This window comes from Lactuca serriola, chromosome 4, assembly GCF_051521515.1.
Source record: "Lactuca serriola cultivar US96UC23 chromosome 4, Lser_US96UC23_V15, whole genome shotgun sequence".
Taxonomy (NCBI): domain Eukaryota; kingdom Viridiplantae; phylum Streptophyta; class Magnoliopsida; order Asterales; family Asteraceae; genus Lactuca; species Lactuca serriola.
The window spans coordinates 24047045-24067111 of NC_136411.1; the positions used below are offsets into that span (position 1 = coordinate 24047045).

At 36.0% G+C, this 20067-nt stretch overlaps 1 protein-coding gene across 5 annotated transcripts; it reads right to left on the minus strand.

The window, feature by feature from the left end:
• Positions 1-5613: 5613 nt before the first annotated feature.
• On the minus strand, positions 5614-9802 carry LOC145101202 (KRR1 family protein). 5 transcript variants are annotated; one of them, XM_079038378.1, is made up of 3 exons: positions 9486-9802; positions 7300-9204; positions 5614-6077 (listed from the first exon to the last, which is right to left on the minus strand). In XM_079038378.1, the coding sequence occupies exon 2, from the start codon at positions 9176-9178 to the stop codon at positions 7331-7333; it is 1848 nt and encodes a 615-aa protein (XP_078894504.1). In that variant the 5' UTR covers positions 9179-9204; positions 9486-9802; the 3' UTR covers positions 5614-6077; positions 7300-7330. The 5 variants fall into 5 exon arrangements, with proteins under 5 accessions (XP_078894504.1, XP_078894505.1, XP_078894506.1 ...); XM_079038379.1 differs by having other exon boundaries at positions 5614-6113; XM_079038380.1 differs by having other exon boundaries at positions 5614-6117.
• Positions 9803-20067: the final 10265 nt, after the last annotated feature.

Consider the following 20067-nt stretch of genomic DNA (forward strand, 5'->3'; position numbering starts at 1 on the left):
GATTCGACTTCTCTTTCTGTAGTTTTAGTATAGTATGGTGAGCGCTGAAGCGTTGCACGAATCTTTCTTAGAAAAATTCAACGACGAAGTTCTGCCCCTGAAGAACTCGACTCCTAGCTAAAATCCCCTTGTAAGTAAATTATGCTTACCCTATTTTAAATATGGTTTATATTTAAAATTAGTATTGTTATTATGAACTTATTATAAATATTTGAGCTATTATTATAACTTATATAAGTGTCGTTATAATATCTTTTTAACTACTCGTGGTACAGGGAATCTAGTTTAAAGGGCCGCATAGGGTTGTTGGATTTCAGAAGTGTTATATGTCAAAATAGTCCTGCCCTCCGATGTTTTATGTCTAGCCTCTGTCTATATATAGTGGTTGGAAAGTATTGTTTAAAAGCTTATATAATAATAATAATAATAATAAGACTAATAATTAGTCACGGTAAATATTAGACTAAAATATAGTGGTAATAATACAAGGTTTTGTCGAATGATATTATTTTAAAGTAAACGAAGCGTTGTCCGAGTACCGAGTCACCACCTTATCAAGTGAGTGAATAGTTAATTTCATCTTACACATAGATATGAAGTATTTTATATAAATTACGTGCTATGTGTGCATATTATCTGCATACTTATTATCTATAATGGATGAACAATTTTATACATTTTTTAAATAATTTAAACTGTATATGTATTTTAAATCTACGAATATGTTGGGTAAAACATGGTAGATGAATGATGAGAGATGAAAGATGATACGAGTGAACATTGGCAGCTATAGACTTAGTGCCTAATAAATAGCATCGACAGCTATGAACTTAGTGCCTATTAAATAAACACTGGTAGCTATGGACTTAGTACCTGTAAAAGAAACGGTGGTAGCTATGGACTTAGTACCTGTTAGATAAACGCTAGCAGGCTCGTAACTTGTAGGTGTTTTTGAACTACGTATTCACTAGGTATTTTTGAACTAAGTGTTCACCAGATGTTTTGAACTAAGTGTTCATCAGATGTTTTGAACTGCATGTTCACCAGATGTACCCTGAAAGACCCTGGCGACTATGCATACTTAGTGCCTGTTGTATAAACCCTGGCGACTATGCAGACTTAGTGCCTAAACCCTGGTGACGATGGACTTCGTGTCTATTCCTTAGGATAATCCTTAGGAATGAATTAACGAGGAATAGCTAATTCTTAGGGTAGATCCTTAAGAATAACGAAGATAATGGGGATGGGTAATTGGGTTAACTGTTTGATGATTAAACATAATAATTATATTATTGTGGGTTGAAAACCCTATGTACTCACCAGGTTTCCCAACCTGACCCACTGAAGCTTATTTGTATCACAGGTGTCGATACGAAGCTACTTTACACTGAGAGATTAAAGAGATGTAGATCACTAGTGTAAATGAATGTAAGTTCTGTTTATGCTTATGTTTCTGTATTGATGATGGCATCCCAAATGTTTTGAAAATGAATAAAAATACATTACTTTGGAAATGCTTTGATAACGTATTTATCATGTTTTATGGGAACAAATTCCGCAACATTTTTATTAAAAGTACTCTGATTTTTATAAAGTATAAACAAAATCGGTCTTTTCTGGCCGTGAAAATGGGGATGTCACACAACACTTGGGGCACTAAGCTTTCAAGGGACAAGGTGGTTCTTGTTATTGCTATATAACAAGCAAGGTAATGTTCTAAACCCTTTCATATACTTGAATTTCAAAATTATGTATGCTAGATTTAGATTTTATGCTTTGGATAATTATTTGCATGTATAACTTGAGAAAAACCTAGATCCAAAGCATTAGGGTTGCATGTACATCATATGAATGTTGTAGTGCTCAGTAACCATCAATATGATCATCAAGGTGTGAGTTTTTTACCTTAAAAAGGTAAATCAGGATGTAACAAGCCTGGATCCAAATACTTTAAGCAATTCCACACTGCTCCAAGAAGTTCCTTCTTCTTCTATGAACACTAAAAAGCATGAAATACCACCGAAAGCTCAAAAACCACTCATATAGGGGCTACGGTTTCATTTATAGGGTTTAAAGGGATGGAGGCTGAAGATAATAGGGTTTGGTGGTGAGTTAAGGAGCTTAAATAGGGTCTAAGACCCTAAATTAGGGTTTGGGTTTGACTGGAGTACGTCATGTGTAATTCTGGTACGCCACGCGTACTCCAAAGAACACTCGCGATGCATCTGCTTAGTATGCCCAACATACTCCAATGTACGCCCTGCGTATTGGACTTAACACTAGTATGCCCTATGTACACTTGTGTACTCTCCACGTACTCGGTTTAACCCTAAAACTACCAAATTTCCGAAGGCCATAACTTCTTCGTTCTAACTCCGCTTCCGACGATCCTTATATCTATGGAAAGGTAACGAGAAGCTATACACTTCTATCAACTCATCCACACCTTAAAACTTTCTGAACAAAAATCTAGAATTCATAAAAAGCCCAAACTGCCACTTTACGGTTATACTACTGGGCTCCAAAACACAAAGCGAACTCCCAAATCATCTAACCTACATTAACCACACCCTAAATGGGTCTAAATCTCTCTTTTCCAAAGGCTTTAAGCCTTATGATACCCGATCTTCGAGTCACCGGTCCACATTAGAAAACGATTCGGAATAGGGCGTTACAATGGATGTCGCATGCGATGTTATAAGAAGTGATGATGGAGATAGAGGTCCCTGTGTTAGTTATGGGGGTCGATTGTTGATTCCAACGGAGGGACGACATAGGTACCCAACTCCTCCTTCACGAGAAGCAATGATAGTGGTTCTTCCCTATGAAGTCACATTACATTGAGAGATTTAAAGAGATGTAGATCACTAGTGTAAATAAATGTAAGTTCTGTTTATGCTTATGTTTCTGTATTAACGATGACATCCCAAACGTTTTAAAATGAATAAAATACGTTTCTTCGAAAATGTTTTAATAACGTATTTATCATGTTTTTCTGGGAACAAATTCCGCAACATTTCTATTAAAAGAAGTACTCTGATTTTTATAAAGCATAAACAAAATTGGTCTTTTCTGGCCGTGAAAATGGGGATGTCACAGTTCCAGATTCCACTAATGGTGGGCCCTCCACTGTAAGTAAAGCCACATCGAAGGGCAAAACTGTAATTTCACAAAAAGATTCTTGTCCTTTGCTATTCAGATATCTAGATCTACGGAAGAGGAACAATGGTTGGTGAAGACAGTTATTGATGAGCATCTATGCTTACAAAGTAGAAATGTGAAGGCATGTACATCTAGATATCTTGAAAGCACTATTCTCCAAAAAGTGGATTCCAACCCTCGCATCCTAGTAACAGCCTTACAAGAAGAGCTTCAAATGGATTTGGAATTAAGCATATCAAGAATGAAGGTGTTCAGGGCTAAATCAATTGCAAAGGAACAAATGTATGGTGACTACGAAAGGCAATATAATTTGCTGAGAGATTACTGTTTAGAGTTACAAACCAATAACCCAGGTACAACAGTGAAGCTAGAAGTGTGTAATGAACCAAATCTTGATGTTCAAACTCGTATTTTCAAGAGGATATACATTTGTCTTGGAGCACTTAATTTGGGGTTCAAATCTGGAAAAAGGTAATTATTAGGATTGGATGGATGTTTCTTGAAAGGACCACACCCTGGACAAATTCTAACAGCTGCAGGTCTTGATTCCAACAATGGAATATATCCATTAGCTTATATAGTTGTGGAAGCTGAGACAACAAGTTCATGGACATGGTTCTTAGAATGCCTTGGTGATGATTTGGATTTGGATGCATCATGCAACTTTACTTTTGTATCTGACAGACAAAAGGTATGAATACATATAACATAAGTATCTTTTAAAGCTTGTAACAATACTAACTATAAATTACATTATATGTAGGGCATAATACCTGCAATAGCAAAAGTGTTTCCCAATGCATAGCATAGATGGTGTTTGAGACATATACATGAAAACATGAAGTTGCAATGGAGGGGATAAGAGTTTAGAGATCACTTATGGAGGTGTGCTACAAATACAACCATTAGGCACTTTGAAAGGACAATGAATGAGTTCAAAGATTTCAGTGCAGAGGCTCATGAATGACTAAGTAAGATTCCTCCAGTTCATTGGGCTAGGTCCCATTTCTCAGGTAGAGCCCATTCAGATTGTCTTTTAAACAATTTGTGTGAAGTATTCAACTCTAAGCTAGATCATGGAAGGGACAAGCCTATAATTACATGTTTAGAGTACATAAGAGTGTACTTGATGAAGAGACATTGCATTGTACTAAAAGAAATTGATAAATGCAAAAGTCTATTAACCCCTACTGCAACTACTATACTTGACACAATCAAAACAGTTGCAAGCAAATATAGGGCACTCTTCTGTGGTTCTGGAAAATATCAAGTGACTGGTATGATGTTTGATCAATATGTGGTCAACTTGAAAGAGGGTACATGTAGTTGTAGGTACTGGGAGATAACAGGGATAGTCTACAGGCATGGAGTTTGTGCAATATGGGAACATATTCAAAATGGTGAAAAAATCCAACAGCCTGAATATTGGGTGCATCCTTGTTATAAGCTAGAAACATGGAGGGCAATGTACACTAACAAAATAGATCTAATCAATGGCAGGAGCATGTGGCCAAAATCTAGATGTCCAACCACTCTTATACCACCTACACATCACACACAAGTAAGTTGAATGTTAGTTAACATAGTTTCTTATTCATCCAGTTTTAAAATTTCCTTAATATTTTTGTAGGTTGGAAGGCCCAAGAAAAAGAGGAGGAGGGCTATAGATGAGCCTACTAACCAGTCAAAAAACCTATCTAGGAAATTCTTGATTGTTACTTGTTCCAAGTGTCATAACAAATGACATAACTCTAGAACATTTGTAAGGGGCAATGGGGGGTCAAGTCAGAGAGCAGTGGGTGGATCAAGTCAAGGTGGTGTGGGTGGATCAAGTAAAGATGCAGTTGGTGGAACAAGTCAAGGTTCAGTTGGTGGATCAAGTGAAGATGTTATGGGTGGGTTAAGAGCAAAGAAGATAGACAATGGAAAAAAAGCCTCAAGTAGGACCTAAGTGAAGTTGGATACAGATGAAAGCATGACTAATCAAGTTATTTGGCTACCTTTTGTTTAAGATTATAAACTTGTATTGATGCTTTTGTTAAAACATGTTTAATCTAGATAATTACATCTTTTTGCAACTACCTAAATTAGTGATGTAATTAAGTTGATACTAGCCATATGTCATGCTACATTTCTGGTTATAATGATCTCAGTTATTATGTTTTGATATGGTGTGTTTCTCATTCCATTCCATTGTTTGATAATGTCCAAAACTCATTCCATTCCATTGTTTGATAAATGACCAAAACACATTCCATTCCATTGTTTACTTATAGGGTTTTGATCTTTGTATTTTTCTCATTCCATTCCAATCTTTGATAAATGGACACAACTCATTCCATTCCAATCTTTGATAAATGGACACAACTCTTTCCATTACATTCCAATATTCCTGATCAATAATTTAAAAAAAAAAAAAATGCTTTATAATTAACATAAGACAAAATACCATTAAACTGATTAACCAAAACCATACATTACATTAAGATTCTAATACATGACATCACATCCCAAAATCAACTGGTAATATCCCATTCCAGTTCTACACACCACCCGACATTACATATCCAAAATACACTGACCAAATACATCCCCAAATCCAACTACTACTTAGTGCATACGTATATAAACGAAAAAAAAAAAAAAAAAAAAAAAAGAACCAAGACAGAATAAGCATCCACTTGAGCTTCACAACATCTGCACGAGCTTGAATCAACATCATTTGAACATTGTGCATTCTCCTCAGCAAGCCAGGAATCACCTCCACAGCTCTATGGCACATCGGATCGTCCCCCCACCCAAGAAATGGATAGCTTCGACCATTTCGAGCACAAGACCAGAATCGCCTTCCTGGGTTGAGGTCTGTCCAAGATGTGACTCTCACAGCAACACTTCCACACGTACAAATCACCATTCTTGCAAGAAAGGAGAGCTTCGATTTTTCAGAGATGCTAGCTTGATTTTTGTGAACGTTGGTTAGGGCTTATTAAAGGGGGTGGAGAAGCAAACGTAAAAAGACAAATATACCCCCAACTTAATGACCCCAAACAGCTACAAATTGACGGTGTTATGAAAAAGGACCTCCAATGCAACTTTTACAAACCACTACTTTTGACAAACCACAATGATCATTTTTGTAATTTTGTCTATAATTTATTTAATTGATTTTAAGTGTGTTAACCCAAGTTTAACCCATTTATTTAATAGGTCGGGTTGGAATTGTCAACCCGATGATAACCCATTTATCTAAAAGGTTGGATTGGGTTGGAAATATCAATCCATTTAAATAAACAGGTTGGGTTGGGTTGAAATTTTCAACCTAATTATTAAATAGGTTGAACACAAACCAAACCCAGATCGACCCATTACCACCTCTATTTGTGATATATGTAGATTTATATAAACCACTAAGGATCGAGTCATGTCAAACATTCAAAAGTTAGAACTAAAAGTGTAGATTTATATAAACCACAAGGACCAAAACTAAAATATAGATTCAGCAAAAAAAAATTTAGAACCAAAAATGTCATTTGATTTTTTTAGAACAGCCATCTCATAGACTTATTAATAATACTTCTAAATCCATCTTTTGTCTTTAACAGGACTCAAACGTCAGTTCGCCTTTTTAGGAGGTAACACCTTGCTCGTAAATATGTAGTTGTTTTAATAATTATCGGTGAAACGTCTATTAAGATTAACACACAAAAAACTATAGAGCAAAACCAATTTGAACAATGCAATTCATCTGTCAACATGTACAGATATAAGTAATACAAATATACAAATTTGTGTTTTTAAACAAGTATGCATAGAATAGGGGTAGTTTGATAATTTGGATTAAGGAAATTGACAAGTTTCTTTAACCACAGAAGAAAACACTACTTTGCACCCAACAGTTAAGTTTAAATCAAAGTATGAACTCTCATCAAAATTCACAACTCAAAACTAGTTCAAAACTACAAAACATCAAATAATGTAATATCATCTAAGAACCACTCATCCCAAAACTAATTTAACACAACTCAAAACTGGTTTGATAGTTTTTTAAACAATCATATAAATGCAATGCCTATTATCCCATAATGTTGCTCCAAAAATGTCTCTCATGATCATAAACTTAATTTCATCAAAACATACCTTTTATAGAATGGACTCCACTCCACTTCACTTAAGCTTTGTGTTTCCTTTTGTTACTGGATTTAGCTCCTGTAATCTTCTGATATGCTAAAAGTCTTGAAGGTGGCAGCTTGAACTCATTCAGCTTCTTCTTTCTTCTCTGTTTCCTAGAAAGTACTTTTTCACCTTCAGTTTGTGCATCATCAACCACTTGTTCATTAGATTTCTCAACATCATGTTTGATCCTCTTTCCACCATTCTCAGAAGTCTCTCCCTTAAGAAGAGATTTAATCTTCTGTTTATGTTCCTTTATCTTATGGCGAGGAACAATGAACTCATCCTCTCTATAAGTAGCCAACTTCTTCAAAGGAACTAACTGATTCAACTCCTTGTCATCAACAACCAAAATCTCTTTTGCTTTCAATCCATAAGTGTTCTTGTTAACAGGTCTGTATTTAAACCTTGTCTTCAAATCCCCAATTGTATCCTCATAGTCCAACTTATAGTACTCTTCTAACTCTTTCTTAATCGCCTCCTCCTCTACTTCAGACCTTTTCCTTTTCTTCTTCTTATCTTCTTCATCATGTGAATTGTCAATCTTGCCCTTTAAGGTTTTTTCTCTAGTAGCCAAGAACCCATCACCAGATCCATATTCATTTTCCCACCCTTTTGGAAGCCCAAGAAACTCGTCTTCTTCATCAAAGTTTGGTTTTTCCAATTCACCATCTTCTTCTTCTTCTTCACTACCAAATTGTGGGTCCACATCTTCAGCTTCATAGAAGTTTTCATCAAAAGCTTTCTTCATTGTTCTATCATGCTCATCAGGATCGAATTCCTCCTCAAGATCATGTTCATCTAATAAACAAACTTCATTTTCACCAATTCCTGCTGTTTCTCTAATCTTTCTAATCTTCTCATTCATCTCCTTCTTCTTCAAGTTCTTCATATGTTTCAGTTCTTCCTTTCTTTCAAGCTCTGCTAGTGCTATCCTTTCCTCTTTGTTTTTCCTTTGTAACTTTCTTGCATTGTCTTTCTTCCTCACTGAACCATCAACCTTTCTTGAAAACCCCATAACTCTATCACCTGCATTTTCTTCAAACCTAAAATTGAACTCTCTTTCGAAATTTTCTTGTCTTTCTAACTCCTCTTCATCCTCTGAAACATCTAATTCCACATCATTTAAGTGGTTACTACTACCGGCCTCTTTATCTAACCACATCTTTTTCCTGAAATAATCCTTCAAAAACTTCTCATTTTCATCTAACTTTTCATCCTCTTCAAAATACTCATCTAGCTTCTTTTCATACTCAACTTCATCTTCATCTTCATCTTCAATTCCCCTTTTATCATTCTTTACCTTCAATAAATCATCTTCATCGTCTTCGTCACCTACAGCATCCAAAAACTCCTTTCTTAATACCTCCTGTTCTTCAGAATAACTCTTTTTCTTACCCTTGTTTTCCTCTTCGTCATCTTCATCATCAAACTCAGGCCCTTTCTCAATTAAATGCTTTGCAGTCACATCTTTCAGATACATCGGTTTCCTTTTCTTTTCCTTATTATTATCCTCAGTTTCATCCTCATTTTCCAAATCAAATAGCTTAGCATCTTTATTTTTAAGTGAAGGATCTTGCTTTTTGACCTTTATTAACGCATCAAAGAACTGCAAATCCTGCTTTCTCGAATAATTGACAATATTCTCCTCGTCTTCAGATGACTCATCTTCTTCCTCGCTATCTATGTCCGAATCAATTACACCTTTCTTCTTCATCTCTTCATACCGCTGTATATCTTCACGTTTCTTGTTATGCTCGTATCTGCGTGCGAACTCTTTGTTGATTTCTATTTTGGATAAGTCATCAGAATCGGAGCCACCATTGTCAAATAGCTTCATCCCCATTCTTTCTATGCTATGAACTCCGATAACTGATCTAGCAAAAAAAAAGTATCATTAATAATTATCCAAAATTCCAGTAACACACAACAGCTATACATAAATTAGAAATTAGAGCTCAAAACTATACAAACTTCCAGTGGCATACAAACATCATATGTGAAATCAGTACTCTGAATAAGTTATGCAAACTTCCAGTAACATAAAAAAAAATCATATTTTAAAACCTAAAATTACACATTAATCTGAAATTCTGACATTATGCATTAATCTAAAACTAAAACTTAAATCAAAATCGTACATTAAAATTTACCTCTATGGGTTTGCGTTTGCGGTGGGCAGAGAGACCAAAAGAGCGGACAGAAATACCACCGGAGGTGGGTGGGCGGCTCGGCGGCTACCTGACTTCGTACGCCGGACTGAGCAGAGCGATGGAAAGACCGGACAGAGAAACTGCGGCTTCGAGAATCGCGTTTGATCGAGAGAGAGAGAGAGAGAGAGAGAGAGAGATGATATATAGAGCGGACAGAGAGACCGCCGGAGGTAGTATCGGCGGCTTCGTGTTCTGAGGGAGAGTGAGACGATCGTGCGTGTGTTTATCTCGGACTCGATTGAAATGTTGAATGAGAATCGGTTTCACCAAACCCTAGTTTTAAATTTACAATTAACTATATTAAATTACAAGAATGGCCCTTTGGTTTGGGGTTGATCCATATGCTGTATCGATGTATCCCTATTCCCTAACTTCTTTTTTAGAGGGTGTTGGATTGCTTTAAAAACAATTTTTTTTGGAGAAAATACTGTAAATAGTAAAAAAAATAGGGGATGTTTTTAAAAAATAGACATAAAAATGGATTTTTCTAGCTATAGACATACATTCCGCGGAGGACCCTCCGCAGACCTCCGCGGAATGGATCTTGAGGGTTTTTTTTTTTTTTCACATCGATTCTTCGGGGTTCTTAAAAATAATTAGTTTTTTATATATTGATTTGTTTACGATTTTGTCATTCCGCGGAGCTACAGTGGATTCCGCGGAGTTACCTCCGCGGAATGCATGTCTATATCCGGAAAAGTCCATTTTTATGTTTGTTTTTTGAAAACAACCCCCATTTTTTGACTATTTACGGTATTTTCTCATTTTTTTGACATTTCATTTTTAAGAAAAGTAAAAAAAAAGTGCAAAAAAATGTTTGTCTAAGTTAAAAAGTATTTTTTAAACAACTTATGAGCAAAAGGAAAAAAAGTTGATTTCAAAAGGGGTGTTGCTAATAAGATATCCTTTAGACACCCTATTATCACTTTTATAAAAAGTCAACCTATAATCAACTACTTATAATCAGTTTTTTCGGAAAACAATGCAATTTCAACCAATAAAAATATTTTAAAAATTCATTAGGGTGTCTATATGGTAAAATGAGATGTCTTTTTAGCCAACCCCTTTCAAAAGTCACAAAAACGTGACTTTTGGAACTTTTGTACTTCTTAAAAGCAACTTTTGTTTTTTTACCATCCAAACACATTTTAAACCATAACTTTTGGAAAAAGAACTTTTACAAAAAGTCATTTTATAAAAAAAAAAAAAAAAAATTTGAGCTGAAAAAGTTATCACAAACACCCACTTAATTTAAACCATCATTATACTCATCAAAAAAAAGTAATTAAGAAATAGATATGGGTTCAATCCTAGATAGGAGATATTTAAATTATTTATTGTTAAAATAAATTAAGAAATAGATGTGGAAAAAGTTGGAAGTGTATGTGTTTATCTTTGGACTCGATTGAAATATTGAATGAGAACTAGAAAGGATTCATTAGCGTTGTCGGGGTTGGAAGATATTGCTTTGTAAAGTAAAGTAGCATGTTGAATTGCATTGAAATAATCTAGTAAAGGAAGATAAACAATGTCATCTAATTACATAAGTACCAAAGGGCTTCTAGCCCAGCGGTATCAGGTGGTGCCCTCCCACTTTTAGGTCGAGGGTTCAAGTCCCGTTGTGGACATAGGTGAAATTAGGTGTTAGTTTAGAAGTAGATTATAATATTTGTATTTGCCGATTAAAAAAAAATTACATAAGTAAAGAAATTTAAATCATTATTTCTTGCAATAAATGAGGAAAATAAAGAAATTGTCTCATAAATTGAACTTTATTGTCATGTATGGCAGCGGACGGAAAACCAATCCGGAAAATATAAACTGTTGTTTTTTGTCCGTTAATGTGAGGGTAATTTGGTCTTTTAAGGTAGTAGGGACTGAATTTGTGACGATGGGTAAACCATATGGTCCATTTATGTAATTTGGCGGCAGTGGTGGTGGTGGTGATGGCAGCTGGTGGGTGGCTTTATGGTATTGAATGAGTATTTTCTAATAAATAAAACATTAATTTAAAACCAAAAAGAGAAATATAAATTAATAAAAAAAAAAAAATAGGATTAGGAATAAAAGAGTGATTTCGGTTTCCATCATTGTCCTCAATGTGTTAAATTTGGTAAACCACAGGGACCAATCGTGTAATTTTGTCTAATAATAATAATAATAATAATAATAATAATAATAATAATAATAATAATGAGGGACCATTTCTACCAAAAGACTAAATACTAATAATATGTAACAAAAGGCGAGGGTTATGAAAAATTCAAACGAAAGTGAAAAGGTTGTTTGTGAACATAAAGGTGAAAGGTGTAAGTAGTTTTTTAAAACCAACATAAGTTGGATGACCAAAAGTGACAAAAAAATTAACAAAAAAATGAGCAAACATACATAACCTTAGGGACCAATCTTGTCAAATACTTAAAAAATTTACTATTCCTAACTTTTATATATATATATATATATATATATATATATATATATATATATATATATATATATATATATATATATATTGGGACCCTTACCACTTTCACCAAACCCTACTTTTAGATTTATAATTAACTATAGTAAATTACATGAATGGTACCTTGGTTTGGTTTGGAGTTAGTTTGCCTTTTTTTTGTTTCTGGATCTTTTTCGATTTAGACAATCTTTGGTTTGGTTTCAGATTTAGTATTTACAAGATTGAAATGACATTTATATTATTTATTATCTTTTTTTATTAATATCATGTTATCGAAGAAAAAAATGACACAGAAATATATGTGGGTCCCACCCCCTAACCCCACTACTCGTGTTCCTCTCTTTTTCTTGTTATAATCTCTCAATCGTTTAATTCCATGACATCAACTGCATCTTCTCCCTCATCCCTTTTCCATTTTCACCGTCGATCTGAATCTCTTCCTTCTTCCGTCTTCATCGTCGACTACATCTATAGGTGGTTTACAGAGGGCCCACGGTCCGTAGATTTTCCAAGAGGAAAAAAAATATGGGCATGTGTTTCCCTAGATGTCCATAGTGAAATCCATTTTTTCCCAGTTTTCATAGATTCCAACCTTCGATTGCCTCGAAACTTCCATAAAGACTTATAAAAAGGGTTAAAACTTGAAAATAAGATCAAGAAGTTAGGAACCCTTGTAGGGGTACTTTGGTCATTTGTAACTATTTGATTTTAATAAAATAGATGGTGATTAAGAGGTGTAATAAGATTTAAAGGAGTGTGATATCAAACTATCAACATGAGTAACTACTGAATGCATAACCCACATATGACTAGAAATGATTTTTATGATTTAAACTTTATGTATTATGTTTATATGCCCTTATGTGTTATGATAATTGTTGTTCGTAAATCTATGCACATTCACGAAAAATGATATTTTGAAAAGTATTTTGACTATGACTAAATGATTATAATATTTTGGAAACAATTCTCCTCTTGAAGTTGTACATCTACTCACTATGGGTACATACTTGAGTCTCCAATAAAGTCCTAGGAAAAATAATTATGTTGATGACCATAGACCACTGTCTTAGTGATAATATTCTAGATATGTATCACTTGTACATATATCTTAGCTAACTCGTGTACGGTATATTTGATGATAACAAAGTGATAGGTTTTATGGGTTTGGTCAGTTTTGTTCGTGTCGGGATTGTCAGCTACATGTTCTTCCTCTAATGGAAGAACAGTAGTGTAACACCCTGTTTCACCCTTCAGTACGATTTAATATAAACATTTGTTTATAAAACTCGAAGTAGAAATATATTACTTTTTAGCCAAAGTAATCATCATAAACATGTAGGAAACGCCAATACGATTTCCGTAAATATATAGAACACTCAAATCTGACTTCGTATAGAAAAGTTATGATTATTCGAAGATTTGTGTTCGGCCCTATACGACAAGGCATGTCATAAAATGTGAATCGGAGATAGGTTGCTTATTAGCCTTAGTGATCTAAACAAAAGTCGTAGTAGTCATAAAATTGAGAGCGTGCCTATAGAGAACGTCCAAATCTGACTTCGTATGAGGAAGTTATGATTTTTCGAAATTTTGGTACTGCAATGTTGTAACATCCCAAAATTCATGACCAAAAATTTCATTTTTAATATAGATAAAACACATTTGTAACTTGGTTCACACACTTAATGTAACACCCCGTTTATTAAGTAAATAAATAAATAAATTAATGAATGTATATGTGATAACCCGTTAATTTCAATATTGTAAAAGTCAAACTTGGGTCAACTAAAGTCAAACTTATTGTATTGATCTATCTTATTAAGTTAGATTTAAAATATATATGTGTTTAAACCCTTTTATTAGAAGTGTTACAAAAATTGGAAGTGAAATGCTTAAATCCGAGAACCCTCGCATGGCTTAAAGACTTCGGACCGCAAACTCTCTTCGGACCGTAAACGCCTCGCAGTCGGAAACCATGTTTGGCCGTAAACCCTTCTGACCGCAAACCCTCGGTTCACAGTCGTAAACCCTCGGTCTTATCCTCTCGGTACGCAAACCAACAAACATGTCCCATCACGTACAATTTCGACCCTATACATATGGAGGGACCGAAATCACTTCCTCACTTCTACACTTCTAACTGAAAACCCTTTATTCTCTCCCAACTATCATCCGAAAAATCCTTTAATCTTCTTCGGATCTTGTTAAGAACACCAAGTGTTCTTCATTTCATCAAGATATCACCTTCCATTTTGGTGATCATCAACCGAAAACCCTTGAATCTCCTTGGTTTCACCAAGAACACCAAGATCTTCATGTGGCCGAAAACCCAAGGGCTGGCCGAAAATGCATAGCAACCTTCCAAAATAGCTTCTAACACCTCTATTTGTAAGTAAACCTTACAAAGTTGTCTATTTCCTTAACATACTTGCGATTATATTCACTAATAGTATAGAGTAAATTACTGAAATCATCCCTGTGGTTTGGTCAAAATTGCACGTTTGGTCCCTAACTTTTTTTTGCACTCGGATCGTCCATGTGGTTTGATTTTGTTATGTTTTTCGTCCCTGTGGTTTGATTTTGTTGCATTTTTCGTCCCTTACATACATAAAGTTAGGGACCAAACATGCAATTTTTACCAAACCATAGGGACGAAAAACGCAACAAAATCAAACCACAGGGACGATCTGAGTGCAAAAAAAAGTTAGGGACCAAATGTGCAATTTTGACCAAGCCACATGGACAATTTCAGTAATTTATTCAATAGTATACATATATATTACATGAAATGCTTTTAGGACTCGTTTTTCTCCCGGGATCTAACTTATGGAAAAACATCCTATATCAAACCTTCAAGCGAATCACTTACTTAAGGTGAGTTCATACCCCTACAATTTACCTTTTTCAATGTTTTTAAGGGGGGTGATACAAGCAAAACACAATAGAATTGTGTTAACACTTACATGTGAAAACAAACAAATAAAGGAATTCTTATGCTTATAAATATTGTTAAAATCATTTCAAAACTCTTTTAAACTATTTTAGATTTCTATTTATATCAAAATCGTATTCATTTGTATATTTATGTATAATCATGTTTTAACAGACTTAGGACTATTGCTAATAACGTAACTCTTGTTCCTTGTTTGGTTGAGGGCTTAAGGTATGATCACTAGTCTAACTGTCGGCTAAATCATAGTTATACATGATAAATATATACATGAATATTAAATCTCATTTTCAAGAACATACTTAACTCAATTGCATATGTTGGGCAAATGAGTCTTTTCTCCAAATCATTTACAATTCAAACAAACATACTAGTAAACTATAATAGGTATAGTTTAGAGAATCAATTCATACTATTTTCTAGATCAGAGAAACAATACATGAATCAATACATACACACTATTACTTCTCATTACAAAGTACACCATTCATTTACAAGAACAAGAAACATATACATACTATATGAAAACAAGTTAACTAGAATGTGATATACTTCTTCATGATACTTAGCAACATTCTTGCTAAGTCATGTTTTATAACCAGAGTCTCCTGGAGGGAGAGCATGAGTTTGTGTATAGATCTATACGGTACTGACAATCCCACACCTTGATGTTAGCTATAGTTGGGACCGGCAGGTCTACGGGTGACAAATGTCATTTCTTTTTCGACACCTAAAGAACATCGTGTTTTATACTAGTCAATTAAGTATGGTTATAACCTCGTTCACATTAAACATTAACTAAACAATTTGGTTTACAAGACAAACATTTCTTCAGTGGTTTTATTTTAAATAAAACTACTAAAAGATATTATCTTCCATTCCATACATACAGTGATGTTCACACATGAACAAGGAATACTATTTTTCTAGTAAAGATAGTTTACATATATGGAAAACATACATTTAAACTATTTCAAGTACAAACATACATTCATACTATTTCAAGTACAAACATACATTTATACTATTTCAAGAGAACAAATCATACAAATAGTTGGGTCTTGGGTAAAAGACTACTTTTCATTTAAGTAGAAAATATAGGATTTTCTGGGAAGTATACTAACATTTTCATGAAACAAATACAAACATTAGACACTAAATACTTATGAACTCACCAACTTAAATGTTAATACTCTCTTTCAAAATAACTTGTATTCTCAGGGAACCAGTAGACAGGTACACTGGCACAGGTTTTGAGAAGACAGAGCATGTTCAAGACTCGTCTTTTATTTTTGCTATAAATTTTTGTGTCATACAACTATACAAAGAACACACATGTATTAACTATTTTATTAATGCAATGGATGTTGTTGTTTGTTTTACTATTGCATATTGTTATGATACTGTACATGACGTCCTTCGCCCCCAAATCTTTCCTCCATCTCGGTGTGGGGGTATGACAATATAGTAGCCCTAAAATAAATAATTATATAGCAAGGTATTGGTCTTAAGGATCTAATTGTCATAATTTTAGAGATTGGGGGTTAAAAGTGTAAAATTCGGACTTAATTTGTATGTATTATTGAAGGTAGGGACTAGGTAACTTCTGGGACATCATTTGAAGAGATTTTGGAGGCTAAGGGGTTGTTTGGTAAATTACGGATCGAATTTGAGAGGAATTATGGAAGCAAGGGTGTAAATGGTAAATATTGTACCTAAATTGTAATGGGTTTTAATGCTGAGGGCCGAAAGGGTAAATTATGGGTTAGTTTTGATAATATTTCTAAAGGGAAGGACTATTTATGTCATTATGGTATGAAATTCCGTATACCGGTTATATAACCCCAGCATCACCGGGCATCAAACCCTAACCCTAATGTGGAGCTGCAGCCGTCGGTTAAACCCTCCACCCTTCATACTGCCACCTCCTAGCCTCGCCGGAACCGATGATCACCGTCACTCCCATGGATCGGACGAGTTGCAGCACCCATCTCTGTCAACGATGCAATCCCCGCTCCACCTTCTTTCCTTCTCACGACTCTCCAAAGCCGATGTCGCATCCTCTGCCGGCGAAGATGAGGACCAACGAAAAGGACCGCTGTGGTCGTTGGGAGAAGCCGGAAGGACTGGAAATTAGGTTGTCATCACAACCGCCGCTATTATCATTCGCTTCATCCGTTCTTATGTTGTTATTTTGTCACCATACCACCGTCATCGTTGTGTCGCTTGTGTTGTCGTTGCCGCCATGTTACCTTAACATGCCGCCACTAGCCACCATGAAAGGTGGCTATGAGTGTGCTTTGGTGCGTTTATTTATGTAGAGAGAGGGTGTTATGTGTGGGTGTTTATTTAGCCGGAAAAGTCACCACCACCACCGTGAGGTGGTGGCTGCCACCATTTACCACCACTGACCACCACAAGGATGATTGTGTGTGTGTTTAGCTTAGTGTGTGTGTTTGTGTGTGTGTGTTATTTGATATGTTGCATTGTATGATGTAATCGGTAAAGGAATAATGGAAAGAAACTCATAACCACCACCGTGAGGTGGTGGCTGCCGCCACCAGTTGCCGTGTTGGGTGACAGTGTGCATAGCTTGTGATTGGATTGCTTTTGGAGTGCTTGGACTCGATTGGACTAGAACCCTAACCAACGCCGCGAGGTGGTGGCCGCCGCCATGAGCCGTCGTTGACCACCACTACCCAAGGTGGTAGTGGGTGGTGCCCAACTAATGAAACCCTAGTGGGCCTTATGAGACCCTAGTGGGCCTAATGAATCCCTAATTGATCTAAGGACTTAGTTTTTGGGCCTATTGGGCTATGATTGGGTTGAAAACCCTAATTAGGGTTTAGAAAACCCTAATTTTAGAATTATTGGTTTGGACTTATCGGGACCGACATATTGGGCCATTGGAATGGAATTGTGAATTGCACCCGATCAAACCATATGATTTATTTAGAAGAGTGATGGACTTAATGGATTAAGTCCTTAATGGGTTAAACGAGAAACACTTAGCCCTAATTGTCATTTTATGTGAAAACCCTAATTTCACTTGGGCTTTGAGTTGGGAGTTTCTATTGGGGTTTAGTGATTGGGCTATTGATGGGCCATCCAAGAGCAATCAAATGGACTAAGAATTTATGGATGGGCTTTATGGTAAGGCCTATGTGATGGTTTGGGCCCAATTTGGAAAATTGGACCATAGATGGGCCATAATTGGGCCTTTATGATTATAAGATATTGGGCCATTAGAAATGCCAAATGTTTGGACTGGACTAAATGGTTGGGCCTTAGAATAAGACAATGTTAAGGTTTGGGCCCAATTTGGAAAATTGAGCCATATATTGGGCTTTGACTCGTAGTTGACTTTTGGGCCTTTGGATTGGGCCTTGGGCTTGAATCAAGCTAAGACATGGGTAAAGCAGTCTTTTACCCCAAGCATGGACTTATGGGTATATGTTGGGACCCAATTACTGATTGGGTGTTATTTTGATGATTGACAGTTCGAGAACCTGTTATCCAACAACTAGAGTTTGTCTACGAGACTTCAGTAGTGTGACATGAGTTACCTTCCAGCAGAAGTGGGTTGAAGGCACCAATGTCGACCCACTAGTAGTTGATTATAGTTGAGATGATTGTCTTTGTGATAATTGTCTAGTATGTCACTATCTGTTATGTGTTATGTGCTAGTATGCTATGTTTTATGTGATAGTGGTAGTAGGAGGGGAATAGTCCCCGTGTTACGGTCATAAGGACCGAAGGGTAGGTCAGGCACCCCATATATGTTTGACAGTATGTTTATGATATGTTATTATGTGATAGTGATAGTAAGAGGGGAATAGTCCTCGTGTTACGGTTGTAAGGATCAAAGGGTAGTTCATGCACCCCATATATGTTTGACAGTAAGTTTATGCTATGTTATTATGTGGTAGTAGTAGGGGTGAAATAGTCCTCGTAGCCGGTTGAGATAAACCGGAGGGTAGGTCGGTGCCCCAGAATTGCCAGACAGGGTAAGTCGGGCACCCCAGAATGGCCTGACAGGGTAGGTCGAGCACCCCAGAAATGCTTGACATGGGTAGGCCGGGCACCCCAGAATTGCCTGACAGGGTAGGTCGAGCACCCCATAATTGCCTGGCAGTGTGTGTTCGGTATGGGATGTGGTATGATGGGGGGAACTCACTAAACTTTGTGCTTACGATTTTCAGTTTTGGTTTCAGGTATCTCGTTTTCAAAGGAAAGGAGCTAGCTCGATCGCAACGCATTACACTATGTTTTCTGCACATGAGATCTTTGGGATTGCACTCTGATATTGTCTTATGATAACATGTTTTGATTATTGACACTTTGGTTTTGACTTGGGATGTTTTATTACTGTTGGTGTAACACCTATTTCGAGTATCGGTTAGAAAGTACCATTTGGGGGAAATGTTATGCATGGACTCGGCAAGTTGGGAGTCCAACTCGTCGAGTAGGTTCGGAACTGACTCGGCGAGTAGGAAGGCCCGACTCGGCGAGTCAGAGCTGTTTAGGTAAAAACCCTAATTTTGGGGTTTTTCCCCCTATATAAACATCATTATCTGCCCCAGTGGCCTCCCTTATCACAATAGGAGAACGTTTACAACCGCAAACCCACTAGTGTGTGAAGTAAGAACGTTTGGGAGCTTATCTTTGGGGTTTTAGGGAGGATTCCAAGCTTGAAGAGTAAGTATCAAGGGGGAAGTTCTAGATCAATCATCTATTTCGTGTTGGACTCCTGAATGAGGTATTAATCTGCTATCTTAAGCTTTGATTTCTTTGGAAGATTGTGGCCATCCTTGAGAACATAGAACCAAGTTTGGATCTGGACCTATCACAAGGATATGGTTCTAGATCTAGACCTTCTTAGGTCCCAATTTTCATAAAGTTGTCTCCTTGGTGCACCCTAATTCTTATTCATGCATTAGAGACTTGTAAGAAGCTTGTTGATGTAGTTTTGGCATTATGAGACTTTATACGAACGTAAAGTTGGCAACTTTACATGGTATTATCACTAGTAGAGTATAGATATGAAGTTTGGGACCTTGAGTCCCACTGGATAGGGCCGTAAACATAAGGTACTAAGGGGACTC